General features: G+C 52.7%; 1 protein-coding gene across 1 annotated transcript; it reads right to left on the reverse strand.

Annotated features, from left to right (window-relative positions):
- Window positions 1-4456: 4456 nt before the first annotated feature.
- KLF11 (KLF transcription factor 11) lies at window positions 4457-14438 on the reverse strand. Its single transcript, XM_047782663.1, has 4 exons — window positions 14248-14438; window positions 12437-12706; window positions 10189-11080; window positions 4457-6219 (listed from the first exon to the last, which is right to left on the reverse strand). Exons 1-4 carry the CDS (start codon window positions 14287-14289, stop codon window positions 5939-5941), a joined length of 1485 nt encoding a protein of 494 aa, XP_047638619.1. The 5' UTR covers window positions 14290-14438; the 3' UTR covers window positions 4457-5938.
- Window positions 14439-15149: the final 711 nt, after the last annotated feature.

Consider the following 15149-nt stretch of genomic DNA (forward strand, 5'->3'; position numbering starts at 1 on the left):
TAAACTGGGGACTCCCCTGGGTCCCGCCTCAGCTCCTGTCCCGGCACCACCACTTGGAAAGTTCCTCAAGGCAGCAATCCAGACAGTCACAGAGGTCGTCCCACTTACTTTCTGTCTCTGAGGGTCACTGTCCTTCATGACCAAAGGTCTAGTTTCTTGACAACTCTCATTTCATACAGTTTGTCTGAGGGGTACTTGGCATGTGAGAGTAGATTCAGTTCCTTTTACTCCGTCTTGGGCAGAAGTGAAATTCATATTACCATCACTTTAATGTTTAAGCTGTCCCAAGTTGGCCAGGGGCCAAGGTTTTGGGGGCACTTTCAATGACTTCTTTGCCATTTAACATAGTCCCTGATGCTCTTGAAGGCAGCTGGTGACCCAAGGATACTCTAAGCCCGCCTGTTATTTCTATGCCCCAGACGGCTACCCTTCAAGGAGCCCTGGCTCCTTTTGGTGGAAAACAACCAAGGTTTTCTTCTAAGCACAAAATAAATCTGCCAGGAGTTCCCATCATGGTGCAGAGGAAATGAATCCAAATAGAAACCATGAGGTTGCAGGTTAGATCCCTGGCCTCGCTCAGTGGGTTAAGGATCCGGTGTTGCCATGAGCTGTGGTGCAGGTCGCAGGACGAGGCTCGGATCTGGTGTTGCTGTGGCTGTGGTGTTGGCTGGCAGCTGCAGCTCCGATTGGACCCCTAGCCTGGGAACCTCCATATGCCACGAATGCAGCCCTAAAAAAAAAAAAAAAAAAGCCCACAAAATAAATGTGCCAGACGCCAAGAAAGGCACATTACCTGTAGTTGTTACATAGTCCTCATTTTATAAAGTAGAGTAACTTTCTCAGCAGCATATAGCTAGATGGAGTCAGATCTGCACCCAGGCCTGTCCCAGGCCAAATCAACCCTATCTACCAAAGCCACCTACAGTCTGTAGACTTTCCCAGGCACTCCTTTTTCTGGATTCTCAGACTGGAGGTTCTGACCACTAGTAGAAACTTGCTGTATTTTATTGAAGTTTATTGCAAGTCTGATCTCCCTGCTAAAATGTAAACTCCCTTGTGACAGGAATCATATCACATCCCTCCACTTCATCCACCCACCCGCCCATCCATAAGTCTTGTGAGACCCATAAGACTTAGAGTCAAGTTCAGTAACCAGCAAGTTCTTCCCAGCGATGTGAACCTCTCTCTGGTCTCGAAGGAGTCCACAGAAGGGGAGCCCGGGAAAGGCTGCCTGCAGAGCTGGGTGGTGAGAGCTGAGGAGGAAGCTGGAGTACTTAGCTGCCACTATGTCGCCTTGCCATCATCTCACTACGCCTGCGCCTCTCCTCCCCCAGCACCGCTTGATATGATATCCTGTTTCTTTGTTTTCATTGTTGTTGTTTTGGCTTTGTTTGTTTTCTTCTACTTTTTTCCCCAACGCTTGTGGCAAGCAGGGACTGAACCCGAGCCACAGCAGGGACCCAAGCCTCAGCAGGGACAGTGCCGGATCCTTAACCCACTGAGCCACCAGGGAACTCCAGCAAAGTCTCTTTTTCATTAAATTACAGTTGAGCTGCCGTATCGCGCTAGTTTCAAGTGTACAACATAGTGGGTTTTTTATACATTGCAAAATGATGAGCATGGTAAGTCTGGTGGCCATCTGTCACCGAACGAAGTTATTACAGTATTACCCGCTGTATTCCCCATGCTGTACATTGCATCCTGTGACATTTAGTTTGTAACTTATTTCTTCTTTTTTTAGGGGGGGGGGGGCTTTTGTCTTTTTAGGGCCGCACCTGCAGCATATGGAGGTTCCCAGGCTACAGGTTGGATCGGAGCTGTAGCTGCCGGCCTACACCACAGCCCACAGCAACATCGGATCCTTAACCCACTGAGCAAGGCCAGGGATAGAACCTGCGTCCTTATGGATACTAGTCGGGTTCCTTAACTGCTGAGACACAACGGGAACTCTACTTATTTCTTCATTGTCTTTGCTTGTTGGCCAGTTTGCTGAGCTCAGTGAGAACACGCTAGGGTGAGGAAACCTGTTTACAGAGGCAGCTTGGGGCAATCCTGGGGCCAGCTAGGCCTTCTAGGCAGTGGGGAGAGGCCTTTGGGGATGAGCCTCCCCAGCTTCGAGGGGCCAGTGTGTGTCTCATTCCTGTGCAGTGTGGTGTCCTTGCTGCCTGGACTTCCTCCCAGGATAGGGCCCCGGTGTTAGAAACATGTCTCGAGTCCCTCATTTTTATTACAAGTCGCTAAACAAAGGGGTTCCCACTGTGGCCCAGCAGGTTAAAAGACTTGCGTGCAGCAGCTCGGGTCACTGCCCAGGTGTGGGTTCAATCCCCCACCCGGTGCAGTGGGTTAAGGATCTGGCATCGCTGCAGGTGTGGGTAGGTCGAAGTTGCAGCTCGGATTTGATGGGGAGCTTTCATACGCTGTGGGTGCAGTCAAAAAATAAACAGGTAAATAAATAAAAGTCCCTAAACAAAGAGATGCATTGAAAGCAAAGGAACAGTCGATATTACCGCCAGAAAGTAGAACCTCGGAGACACAAGCAAATACAAAGTAACAAGGCTGAGGGTAACAGGTGTATCGCCATCACCCAGAAGCAAAAGAGCTTGGAGTTGGAGACTTTTCTAGGTGAAATGCTAAATGCGAAGTCCACTGTGACCCCTTGCTGCCCTCCACCCACACACGCACCCAGAGGCATGCATGACCAGGACTAGCGTGGCCTATGGCATCCCATTCTAGGATGGATGACTTCAGAAGGCAGGGAGTCCACAGGATCAAGACAGATTGAATGTGGAGAAAGGAGCTCAGGGTGACTCCGAAGTTTTGCATCTGAATAGCTAGAAGGATGGACGTGCGGTTCTTTTTAGAGACAACCGGGTCAACTGTGAGAAGAGCAAGTGTTGGGAGAAGATGAGGATTCTGGTCATTTAAAGTCTGGGATGCTGCTTAGACAGGTGTAGCCAGGTGGATAGAGGACTCTGAAGCCAGGGGACGTGCAAAGAAGAGACACACCTGTGGGGGCACACACCTTATGGTGGCGATGTTATTTTTATCTAAGTCACAGGGCTGGCAGAGATCACCCGGGCTGTGAGGGGAGGAGAAAGGGGGTGGGGAGAGGAGAGGACCAGCACGGGGCAGGGCAGTAGGAGGAAGGCGGGGAGTGCGGCCTGCTGGGGGGCCATCAGCCCTGTCCTGTACCGTGACAGACACAAGGAGGCCTGAGAACCGAGCCTGGGAGGCTCTGGCCACACCCTCGGGGCCTCCTCTAGGCAGGTGTGGATGCACAGCCACTCCCAGAGTGGGTTCAAGAGAAAACAAACTCCAGAAGCAGGCATGAAGGCCGTGGCTCTGTGACAAACTTTTAAAGCCAGGGTCACTGGCTCCCCAGCACCCAAAGTCCTGTTCTGCCAAGACCAGTGCTGATGTCACAGTGGCCAACACAGAGGCTGCCTCTTCCCACATTTCGTTCAGGAAGAACCCTCCAAAGGATGGACAGGGCACTCTGAAAGCAGAACAGAAACCCCCCAAAACAAAGTCAGGCCAGGCCAATATACAATCAATTTTGTAGATTTTCTGCAGTCACTGGGTATGTTATACTGCAGTTAAATGACAAAGGACACAAACCCAGTTTGCAAATCAAAAAAGTTTTTATATGATTCAAAGAAAAAAGTTACATCACATGTATTCATTTAAATAAGAGGTCAGAGTCTGTTACATAAAACATAATTTTTACACATTTAAAACCTTATTATTGCAACTACATAAAAGGCTCAAAGTCAAAAAAGATCAAGCAAAATCGCTCAGGCAGTAAAGTGCACTGGGGAAGGCGCCCTCCTCTGGCGCCGGGGCCGCAGTGGAGGGAGCCCACGCTGGACACGCTCCCCGGGGCTCTGGTTCTTAGATTGCATTTTTCAGATGAAGCTGTTTCCCAGCTTACAATCTTTCAATCAACAGAGGGCCAAAAAAAAAAAAAAAAGTTGCTTATCGAAGGTGTTTTGAAATCTAATCAGGAAATAGAAGGGTAAATCAAAACTTTTTTTAACATCTTTCTTTAAAAACCACACTGCTCAGAGAAGGAAGTTCAATGCGACAGCCATCTGAATACCCAAAGACGCTGCATGATCCATCAGAACATTAGTGGGACTAACAGTACTTTGTATAATTAAGAAAAGTATCCCAATTTCAAGCCATTTACGGCACACACATAGAAATTTGATTTTAGCTGTGAGAGGGAGCAAAGACTGGGTGGTGGGGAAGCGCGAGCTACGTACATTTAGCTTTGGTTCTCCTGCACCTGCAGCAGGTCTCATAACCAGGAGGAATCCTCAGCTACAGAGGCGTCCAAAGACACGGCAGCCTCCCACACGCGCAGCCAGCACCTACAGACCCGTATGTCAGTGAGCGGTTGATACTTAAGGGTAGCTTAATGGGCATCGAGTAACATACAATGAATGACCAGCCCTGAACACAAAATCTGATTTTATTATTCAGTAGTTCACCTTACCACCATTTTCATAAAGGGAAATGCCAGGAAGAGGCAAAGACAAAATGGAAATACATACGGCACAATGCAAACTGTTCCTGGGCTCAAAGAGCAAAGCAACACTGCCATGTTCCTTCCGTGCAATCTGCTGCCTGGATTCCCGACACTGCCCAACAAAAGCAGCCTCAGCAGTTTCCTGGACGCCGGGGCGCAGTCTCGGTAATGCTAGGACCTGTGCTCACAGCTGCAAAGTCATGCTCAGTCTATTTTCTAGAGAGACTGCAAAACCCCCCAGGTTCCAGGTGATTTTCTGTTTGATCAAAGCAATTTCCTTCAAACAAAACGAAGGAAAGGACCGCTGGGCAGCGTTACTGCCGATTAGCCTAAGTTGCCCCGCCCCAGTCCTTACTAATTAATAAATAAAGGAATCAGAGCACTGGAGCTGGACCGTTTGCACATCCGCTTCACCTTAGATAAGCTTTACTCTGGTGGAAAGCTCCTCCAAATGCTAAGGGTACTTTTTCTCTAAGAAGCTACTCTACCCACAAAATACCTGGATGAGGCCATAGCAAAAGAAGTCCAACTGACAACTGACAGCAGCCGGGCTTGAGTGCGTACATTGTCACTTTTGGTGTTTGAGGGACACCCAGAAGACGGTGGACGGCTTGTCCTCAGCAGAGCAGCTCTCTGCTCCCCCAGTATCTATCGAGTACCCTGACCTCTGGGGTACAAGCTTCTCGAGTCACAGCACGGGCGCGAGGGACTAAGTTGTACGGAACAGAACTGTAATTCCTTGGGGGCCGTGGGGGAGAGCCTTAAAGGAATGGTTGTCTGGAACTTCCCTTGAAAATGTTTTGAAGAAGCTGACTGTGAGGTGTTTTTTTGCCCATTTCTTTAAGAGGCCCCTAAGTCAACCAGTCCTGAATCTAAAAAAATCTCAGATCTAAAAGACCTGATTATGAAGCTGTAAAAATTTTTTTTGGCTGAGTATGTGTCAACTTTACTAAAAGAAGGATTATTATAGAAATGCTGCTAAACATGGAAAAGAAGGTTGTAAAATCATCTATTTAGGAATTGGTGATCTGAGCACCAATGATATAAATATTTTTATAAAAAAGAGTATAAAAATTAGTACCCTGTCTCATTTCTACAAAACATGAATAGAAAGGTTGTACAAATCCACATTTTGTAAAATTTATTGCCAGGAGGTTTGCGTGAATGCTGGTGACTCAGACCATGGCATTTTCCTCCACTGCCTTAAAAGAAACTCCGAAACTACAAGAGATATGGAACAGGGCCCCAACCAAAACGAGACAGGTTAACGCGCTTTCATCAGAACCAGCTCCCCACTTTCTCCCAGCCCTCAAGCCAATTTTTTTCTTTTTTTTTGGCGGGAAAACCATCCGCTCCAGTCCTGAAAGAGGCTTTTACAGATGCCCTCCGCGGGCCCCGGCGCGCCCGTCAGGCCGAGGCCGGCCTGCACAGCAGCGGGCTCCCCGGGGGCTCGGCTGAGGCCATTCTGCTCAGCTTGCCCACCTCCGCCTGCCAGCCAGGGACCCTGCGGGTGCTCCCGTGGCGCCGGGCGTGCTTGGTCAGGTGGTCGCTGCGCATGAACCGCCGCTCGCACACGGGGCACACGAACTTCTTCTCCCCGGTGTGAGTTCTGCGGTGGCGAGAGAGTTCATCTGAACGAGCGAATTTCTTGTCGCAGCCATCCCAGCTACAGCTGAAAGGCTTCTCTCCTAAGAGGGGAGAGAAGGCACATGAAGTCAATGCTCAGCACCTCGCTGAGTAGGCCAATTCGTGTCGTTTTAAAACCTGGTTCACGGAAACCCAAGAAGCAAGGAGTATCCTACTATTCTGGTATCAGATTGTCTGGAAGTCAAGGAATCCCCCAAGACGCTCGTCTCCCTGCCACACCCGAGACAGGATGCGTCAGGGGCCAAAGCCGTCAAACTCATGCTTCTAAAGACATTTTTTAATAAAAATAAGTCTTTGACAGTTAGCTTGGAATAGGAGAAAGACTCTTGAAAGGAATAATCCCTTCCCTCTCAGGAAGTTGCACATCTACAAAAGTCCCTCCCAGGACCTTCAGGCGTCTCAGAATCAATCCCCCTCACGTTCGCATTACCTTGACAAAGAGGCTAAGTACCAAACAGGGTGGAATTTGAACAGCTACCTTCCTATCTATCGTTCCAAGCTTCAGGCATCATCATTCCAAGTTCCAGAGTACTGGGCAGGGGTCCCTACCGTGTCCACCTGGAGGTATGGTGATGAGCCAGGGAGCCCTTCTCCGGGGTCCTCCTGGGCCTCTCCAGCCAGCAGGAGTGCTCCCTTTCCTGCATCCTGAAGCCCTTAACTCGGCCAGGTTGTGACAATCACGTACGGCTTGTGCATGAATGGATTTGTCAAATGCTCTTCTGTGTCATGTGACCTACCCTCCCAAAGGCTGAGGACTTGCTAGTTCATCCTTCTCTACACAGTTCAGCCCCTGGCACAGCACTGTCTGACAGGCAGTGAATAAATGGTTTTGAATGAATGAGTGTGGAAAAGACATCAACTAAATATGCAACGTTTTTCAAAGCTGAATTAACAGGAAAATTCAGCATCGCAACGCTTACGCACCATTTTAAGAAACAAGGGCCCGAACTTCACAGATTTCAAAGACCTCACGTTCTAAGTGTAAGGTTACCTGTAAGGTTACCTGTTTCCAGGAAACGACCACCTCTGCTGGCAGCATACCAGATGGCCAGATGTTGGACAGAAAACAGCCCTTCGGCATGGGATTTATAAAGTGTCCTATGTTTTCGTTCTTTTTTTTCTTTTTTAGGGCTGCGCCCATGGCATATGGAGGTTCCCAGGCTGTAGGTCGAACCAGAGCTGCAGCTACCAGCCTACGCCACAGCCATGCCAGATCCAAGCCACATCTGTGATCTACCCCACAGCTCGCAGCAACACCTGATCCTTAACCCACTGAGCAAGGCCAGGTTTGGAACCCGCAAGCTCATGGTTACGAGTTGGGCTCATAACCCACTGAGCCACAATGGGAACTCCCTAAAGTGTCCTATGTTTCCAACACACCAAAAACGTTGCCCTTCCTTACTCTACCTTATCCTCTCTCTCTTCTTTGGGCCAAGTCCAAGGCATGCGGAAGTTCCGGGGCCAAGGATCAAACCTGCGCCATAGCAGTGACAATGCCGTATCCTTAATCCTGAGAATTCCTCACTCTACCTTACCCTAATTAAAAAAAAATCTCAGGAGTTCCCATCGTGGCTCAGCAGAAACGAATCCGACTAGGATCCATGAGGATGCAGGTTCATTCCATCCCTGGCCTCGCTCAGTGGGTTAAGGATCCAGTGTTGCCATGAGTTGTGGCATAGGTTGCAGACACGTCTCAGATCCGGAGTTGTTGTGGCTGTGGTGTAGGCCGGAGGCTACAGCTTCGATTCGACCTCTAGCCTGAGAACGTCCATATGCCGCGGGGGCAGCCCTAAAAAGCAAGAAAAAAGAGAAAGTTCAGATTGGCAGAGGAAAAACTCTCATCTAAAGTAAACTTGTCTAAGGTTTCTATCTCTTATGAAAACTCCAATTTCGTGTTTACAAAAAATAGCACAAGAAGTTGATTCTTGGAGTTCCTGTTGTGGCACAGCAGAAACGAATCCGACTAGGAACCATGAGGCTGTGGGTTCGATCCCTGGCCTCGCTCAGTGGGTTAAGGATTCGGCATTGCTGCGGCTCTGGCGTAGGCCACCGGCTACAGCTTCGACCCCTAGCCTGGGAACCTCCATATGCCTCAGGTTCAGCCCTAAAAGGACAAAAGACAAAAGACAAAAAAAAAAAAAAGAAGTTGATTCTTCAGCTCACTCATGGTTACTTTAAGTACTTTGGGAAACGTGAAGCGAGCTTGTCTGATCATCTTATTTTACACTATCACGTCAGTATTTCTACCACGGAAAGCCGGCTGAATAAACCTCATGCCACTGTTTCCTCACATGTGGTGGCATCGGTGTTTAGGTGGGACCTGAGGCTCGCTCCGTAGTCTCAGTGGAAACCTAGCCTGCCGGGTCCACGAGCCCGAGTGCCCGCTGAAGCGGATGCAGCCCCGACAGCCCCCGTGGCACCGAGGCCCAGGATCGTGTACTGGTGTCAGCCTCTTGCGCCAGACACCGAGAGTGGGCATCCAGTGAGAGCAGACGAGTAGCTAAGTCACAAATCAAAAATCAAAAGGAGAAGGCGGGAGCCGGGGCGGGGGTGGGGGGGTGGGGGCTGAAGGTGTCAGGGAGCAGGGACAGGCGGAGGGCGGGGAAGAAGGACACGATCGAACTAGAGAGAAAAGGTTAAGGCGGAGAGGCAAGCTCGCTCGGCACTAACCACTCCAGCTCAAATGCATTTTGGAGTGAAGTACCCTAAAAACTGCCTCCAGCTCATCCTCTCTGCAGCTACGTTCCACAGTTCACTGCTGGCGCACAGGCCACGAGCAGACACTCTGGTGGAGGGGGTTCCACGATCAAGAGTTAATGAAACACAGCTTTACTGCAGACCATGCAACCTGTTTCTGTGCTTATATGTACGTGCCTGTGTGAACCTTTGAAAGGTGAGTTTCGCAGACTGCAAGACCCTTGAAAACAAAACAACGGACACTAAGCGGAACAGCTGAGACCTCTGGCCTAATCAGCTACCTACCGTGGAGTTCCTGTCGTGCTGAGTGGTAATGAACCCAACTAGAATCCATGCGGATTCGATCTGATCCCTAGCCTTGCTCAGTGAGTTAAGGATCCAGCGTTGCCATGAGCGGTGGTGTAGGTCACAGACATGGCTCGGATCCTGCATTGCTGTGGCTGTGGCGCAGGCCGGCAGCTGCAGCTCTGATTCGACCCCTAGCCTGGGAACCTCCATATGCTGCAGGTGGAGTCCAAAAAAGCGAAAAAACAAAAAAAAACCCCAAAAAAGACAAGACAAGATAAAACAAAAAACTACCTACCAGGCAACTTCACCCTTCTGTTACACAGTAGGGTAGCTACATGTGACTACATAAACACAGACTTAATGAGAATGTGCAACTCAGTCCCTCTGCCACACTGTTCCCATTTGAAGTCCAAGTGGCCAGTGGCTGCTCCCCTAACCAACAGAGAACATTTCCGTCCCTGCAGAAAATTCAATTGGATGAAGCTGATGGGACACTAGAGAGACTAAGTCATTACAGCTTCTCTTGCGACTTCTTCCAAATTAAAAACTACATATTTCCCAAAGCAAAAAAATGACATGCCCTTAAAGTGCAAATAGCCTAGAATTCAATTTTTCCCATAGATTGTAAAGCTCTTTCCCCAGAAAAAACTGCAATCACGCTAATAAAACACGTATTGAGCACAAATGCCTATTTTCTAAAATGAAAGAAAGACTGAGATGCCGACTGACTGCAACGTGAAGAAAAGGGGCAACGTGAGCCTCGCTCCACCAGCCTGTCGACCTGAGGATCACAATCTAAGACTGCACTGCGCCGCATCTACCGGGATGAGCAGACAGCAAGTTCTAGAAAACCACCAATGGCTCTGCTAATGTTAACCCCGAGGCTACGAAGACTTTTCAGAACCAAAGAAAAGGGCCACCTTCTCCATGGTTCTCATGCTTCACTCCCACCCCGTGGAGGCTCAGTGTGTCCCGGACGTGGGATCTGACCTTCCTCCCGACGCCCCACCTGCCTCAGTGCTCACCCGTGTGAGTGCGAAGGTGGGCCTTGAGATGGGAGCTTTTGAAGTAGGTCTTCCGGCAGCCCGGGAAGCTGCACACATAGTTCCTCCTGCGGGAAAAGTCGACCTGAGGGGCGCAGCTCTGATCGGATGCGATGAACACGGGCGCAGGGGCGAGCGGCAAGAACCTGGCACTCGCCACGGCCAGAGCGCTCGATGAGCACGTGGCGGGCTGGGCCAGGGCCCCCTGGGGCAGAACCAACATCACAGCCCCCGGAGGCACGGATGGCCCCACGAACACAGGCTGGGGGACTGGAGCAGCGTGGGGCAAGATGGGTTTGGCAGTCCCTGTAGACGCTGGGAGAGGAGGCTTCAGCAAAGCTGCTAACACGCCACTGTGTCCAGTCACAGGGAGCATTTGGCAAAGGACAGGGGGACTAGCCGTAGGGACAGAAATCAGAGGGGTGGCTTTCCTTGGCAAGTCATTGTCATGATTCTTTGGTGAGCAGATCGGAACCGCAACAGGCCACCCTGCCTGCTGGCTCTTGTCGTCGGTGGAGGTCAGGCCGCCAGACTTGTGTGAGCAAGGCTGGCAGGACACCGCGTTAACGGTGGGCAAACTGTCTGTGAGGCGTGTGTCCGGCAAAGCTTCGGTGTGTCCCAGACACCGGGCTTCCGCTTCTCCGTTGGCTGAAAGGTGGTGCTCTTGAGCCTGAGTGGTAGGAGTGTGGGCAGGAGTCCCCCCGGTGTAGCAAATGACACTTGTCACCATGGCCCTGCAGGGAGGGGGGGCTCCCCCACGAGAGGCTGAGGGGCCAGCCATGACCATGGGGGCTTTGGAATCAGTTACTTGGGAAGGACCAAGTGTCCCTGTTGATGGCTCCGTGAGGTCAGGGCTCTGAGGAGGAGTCATGCACTTTAAAAAAAAAAAAAAAAAAAGTGCTGTGTGAAAAGGTTATTTTGGTTAAATTTTAAGGAACTTACTTTGATCATGTTGCCCCCGAAGTCTTTACAAAGAAGTATCTAGAAAAGATTGGTCAAAGTCTGCTCCCAATCGCACCCAGTGGATGTACAGCCTGCTTGAGGCACCTAACTTTCCTGCCTTCTCCCGCTTTCCCGACCTCTGCCAACCCATCCATCCGCTCCACTGTGAGGATGCAGGTGCTGTTCCTGGGCTTGCACACCTACTGAAATGAACAATTTAAATATCAGGACTACAAATGAAAAATCAAACTTACAGTCAAAATGAGAACTTTATACAGAATCTCAAAAAATAGTATCAGAATCTCAAAGTTTTAAAAAAATCTCACTGATAATCATTTAACACCCTTATCCAATCGATCACACACCTACCCCATCAAACACACACTCATCCAATCACACACCTATCCAACCAATTGATCACACCCCATCCAATCCGTCACACACTCATCCAGTGCCTACTAGATACAAAATAAAACCTAGGAGAACGATCCCCCAAAGGCCATGCTTTAACCAGGGGTTTGGCCTAAACCAAGACTCTCTTTGTACCACTTCTCCCTACAAACAGCTCCCACTTATTTTCAACCCAATGCCAAGTAACTCTGACAGGTGCCCCCCCACCCCGCAGCCAGGCCCACTCCTTGTACAATCCTCTCTGCTGCCACAAGTGCCTTCCCACCCCACAAGTCGGTGTTCTGCCCCATCCTTCCAGTACAAGATACCAGCCCAGAACAGCCAGATCAAAAATTTCAGTTTTGTTGGAAACTGACAGCTTTCAACTTCTCCAAGTGGAGAGGCAGTGCTTCCCAGTAACTTTGCTGCCGTTTGCCGTAAGGACAAAACAAAAACAAAAGCCAGTGTCTGATGGCACCCAACTCACACAAGAAAGAAATTGGCTCCCATAAGGGAGGCAGAGACCCAGGATTTCACCCCAGCTAATGAAGGCTGCCTGGTGCAAAGTAGAGGCTTTCCCCTGCTGCCACCCACAGATCCTGCTCCTGGACTGGAGCCCTCAACCTACAGTTCCCCAGGAAAATGGCTACATTTTGCTCTTCCACATCAATCTATAGTTTCATCCTATGGACATTTACACCCTGTGGCTACAAGCTATGCTCTATTAATGGAAAGCATATTTTCAAGAGATAAAAGCAGCTTTCACCCTTAAGACCCACATAGAGGGGGGTATGAACTTGCTTGCCAGCATCCTGGTGAATCTACCCAGCAGCTCTTTAGCACATTTACCAAAGATACTCTAGACCAGGCGCAAACCGCCCCCTCCCCCACCTCTTACCAGAGTTGATAAAGAATGGAAGTCCTTTGGTAGCTCAGGTGCAGGTGAGTCCATCGGCACAGTGGTGGTGATATCGCCAGAGTCAGAGACAGGTGTGAGCGGTCTTATCTTCAACAGGTCCCCTTTTTGGGATCTCTGACCCCAGGAGCTCATGCAAACCAGCACCTCAACAGCTTCAATGTCATTCTGCTCCAAGATGCTGCACGTAGACCTCTCACTGTCATGCCGCTTCCTCTCCAGGATGGACTCACATATGTCCATGATGTCAACCTAAAGGCGACACAACACTATGGCTTCTCAGTCCCGGAAGCACAAAAAGGGTCACGCACAGCCCCCACGGTAAGGAGGAAGAAGGCATGCACACCAGGAACCTGCCCCGCACCCACTCCACACCCACCCCAAGCCCGCAGCGCCGCATGTGCTCTGGGGGGTGGGGAAGCAGCCAGCAGAGCTCGGAGGACCACTTGGCTCCAAAGCCAGTGTTTCGCCAAGGGAGGAAGGAGGAATGGACTGGGCCGGTCAGCAGCTTCCCCAGAACACCCTGACTCTTAGCAACGGTTGCTAAGCTCTTGCTTTTCTTTGGGAAATGATTAATAACACTCCTTTCCAGAGGTGAGAACCCAATGGCTAATGCCAAACTTTCCCGGGGGGAGGAGGAGGAAGGACACCGATGGCTCAGGTTGGCTGAGCTGAGTCGGCAAAACCACCCGAGCGTCCCCACAGATGCATTTGCGACAACCCTGGAGCATCCACACCCGTCAGGGAATCACTCAGCTGAGTCCCGCGCGGGAGAGCAACGCGCGGTTCAGCCCTGGTCCCCACCCCCGGGAGCGCCCGGGTCGGTCCTCGCGGACTAGCACTGGGAGAGGAAGAACGGATAAGATGTGCCACAAGCCGGCGAGGGCTTCCCAGCGCAGCTCCTCCTCTGAAGCGGGAGCAGAGCAGGAACCGGCTGGAGCCAACCCATCTCTTCCCCGAGAACCTTTCCATCTACGAAGATAACACTTCCACTCCGCTTGCCTAAACCCCGACCTGTCCCGCCCAGGGGCCCCCCCGCGGCACACAGGTAACGCCGCCGCCCTTACAGATGTCACTCTGGCCGGGTCCTCGGGAAGAACTGTGAAGTCACAGAAGTGGAAAGGGTTAATAAGACCTGCCAGACCTGCTAGGCCCCACAGGTGGGGAGGGACGGGGTGGCGCGGGGCTCCCAGACCCTTCTCCTCGGCCCCTCGGCAGTCCCCGTGGCTCGACGACTCGGTACCAGGTTCAGCCAGCGCCCTCAAGCACGGACAGGAGCAGCCCGGGGGGTTGAGGCTGCCCGCCCGGCGCGTGCAGCCTTCCCGCCAGCCTTGGCCCCGCCCCGCTTTCCCGCCAGCCTTGGCCCCGCCCCCGCCCTCGACCCCGCCCCCCGCGCCGAGTTCCCACAGCCCCTGCCTCTCCGCCGGCGCCCCGCCCCCCGCGGCCCGCACGCCGAGTTCCCGCCAGCCGCGCCCCGCCCAACGGCCACCTCCTCCCAGGGCCTGATGACGTCATGGCTGCAAATAGCCCCGCACCTGGGGCTGCCTGGGTGGGGCCGCTGCGGGAGCGCTAGACAAAAAGCTGCGCGTGGGGCGGTGCGAAGCACATCCCCCTCCCCGCTCCTCCCGGCGCGACGTCGCGCGGCCGCCGCCCCTTCAGGCGGCCGAACCCGCCCGGGCTCTCAAGGGTGTGGGTGCGGCGAGACCCGTGTGCCCCCGCCCTCCTCCGCACCCTGTGTCCGCACAGGCAACGCAGCCCCGTCTCGCCCCTCTCTCCGATGGGCGACCACTCACCGCGTGTGCGTCGCCCGGGCCCGCAGAGCCCGGCGTGAGCATGGTGCCGGCGGCCCGGAGGCAACAAAGCGGCCGCAGGGCGGGAGCTCGGCGCACGACAGCGGCCGCACGTGCGTGGCGGGCGGCGGCGAGCCGGAGATCCAGCGGCCGGCGCGCGCCTCCGCCCTCCCGCGCCACTCTGCCTCGGCGCGGCCCTCGCGGCGTGGGAGGGGCGGGGCGACCGGAGGGGCGGGGTGCAGAGGTAAACCAAAATACACCGCGCCCCTCCGGGGCGTGGCCGGCCAGGTGCCAGCCAATCCGCGCCAGGCCCGTGCGCCACCGACCAATAGGCAGCACGGGGAGCCGCGTGATCAGAGCCTGGCCGCGGCGTGATCGGGCAGGGCGGGACGCGGCACGTGTTTTGGTCGCGATGAGGGGGCGGGGCCTGAGGCCCTGGAAAGTAGGGGAAAGGTCCCGGCGGCAGCTTGGCCCCTGCGGTGCGGAGGCGGCTGGGCAGAGAGGACAGCGCCTTTGCGGCAGGGGAAGTCCCCGAGCTGGCTGGGGAGGGGGACAGCGCTTAAAGCGGCCACTGCCTGAAGCCTACCAGAGCGCAGGTCCGGATGGGGTGAATCTGTCCAGTAGAGGCAGCGCACTTGGAGGCCTCGACCTGGAGTTTGCTTTCTTTTTAAAAAATTTGTATTAGGCAGCCGTCGTTCCTAGGAGTGCGACATTGATCTGGAAGAGTTTTGAAAGCTGGCTAGCCACAGGTGACATTCCTGCGTCCGCTTGTTCCCTTAAGCACCCAGAACTGCAACTTCTAGGCCTGTGTCTGCGGCTGACCCGTCCCCAGGCAGCTCAGGGGAGCAGTTTCCACTTAGTTCCTGGGGGGCTGGGGGCGAGACGGGGGACCACCTGACAGGCAC

The sequence above is a fragment of the Phacochoerus africanus genome, chromosome 5 (assembly GCF_016906955.1).
Source record: "Phacochoerus africanus isolate WHEZ1 chromosome 5, ROS_Pafr_v1, whole genome shotgun sequence".
NCBI lineage: Eukaryota > Metazoa > Chordata > Mammalia > Artiodactyla > Suidae > Phacochoerus > Phacochoerus africanus.

Coding starts and splice junctions, on each gene's coding strand:
- KLF11 (XM_047782663.1), bottom strand. CDS start 14,289: ATGCTCACGCCGGGCTCTGCGGGCCCGGGCGACGCACACGCG. Junction 12,707..14,247: donor GCCCGGGCGACGCACACGCG/GTGAGTGGTCGC, acceptor TGTCGCCTTTAG/GTTGACATCATGGACATATG. Junction 11,081..12,436: donor TCCATTCTTTATCAACTCTG/GTAAGAGGTGGG, acceptor TTTTTTTTAAAG/TGCATGACTCCTCCTCAGAG.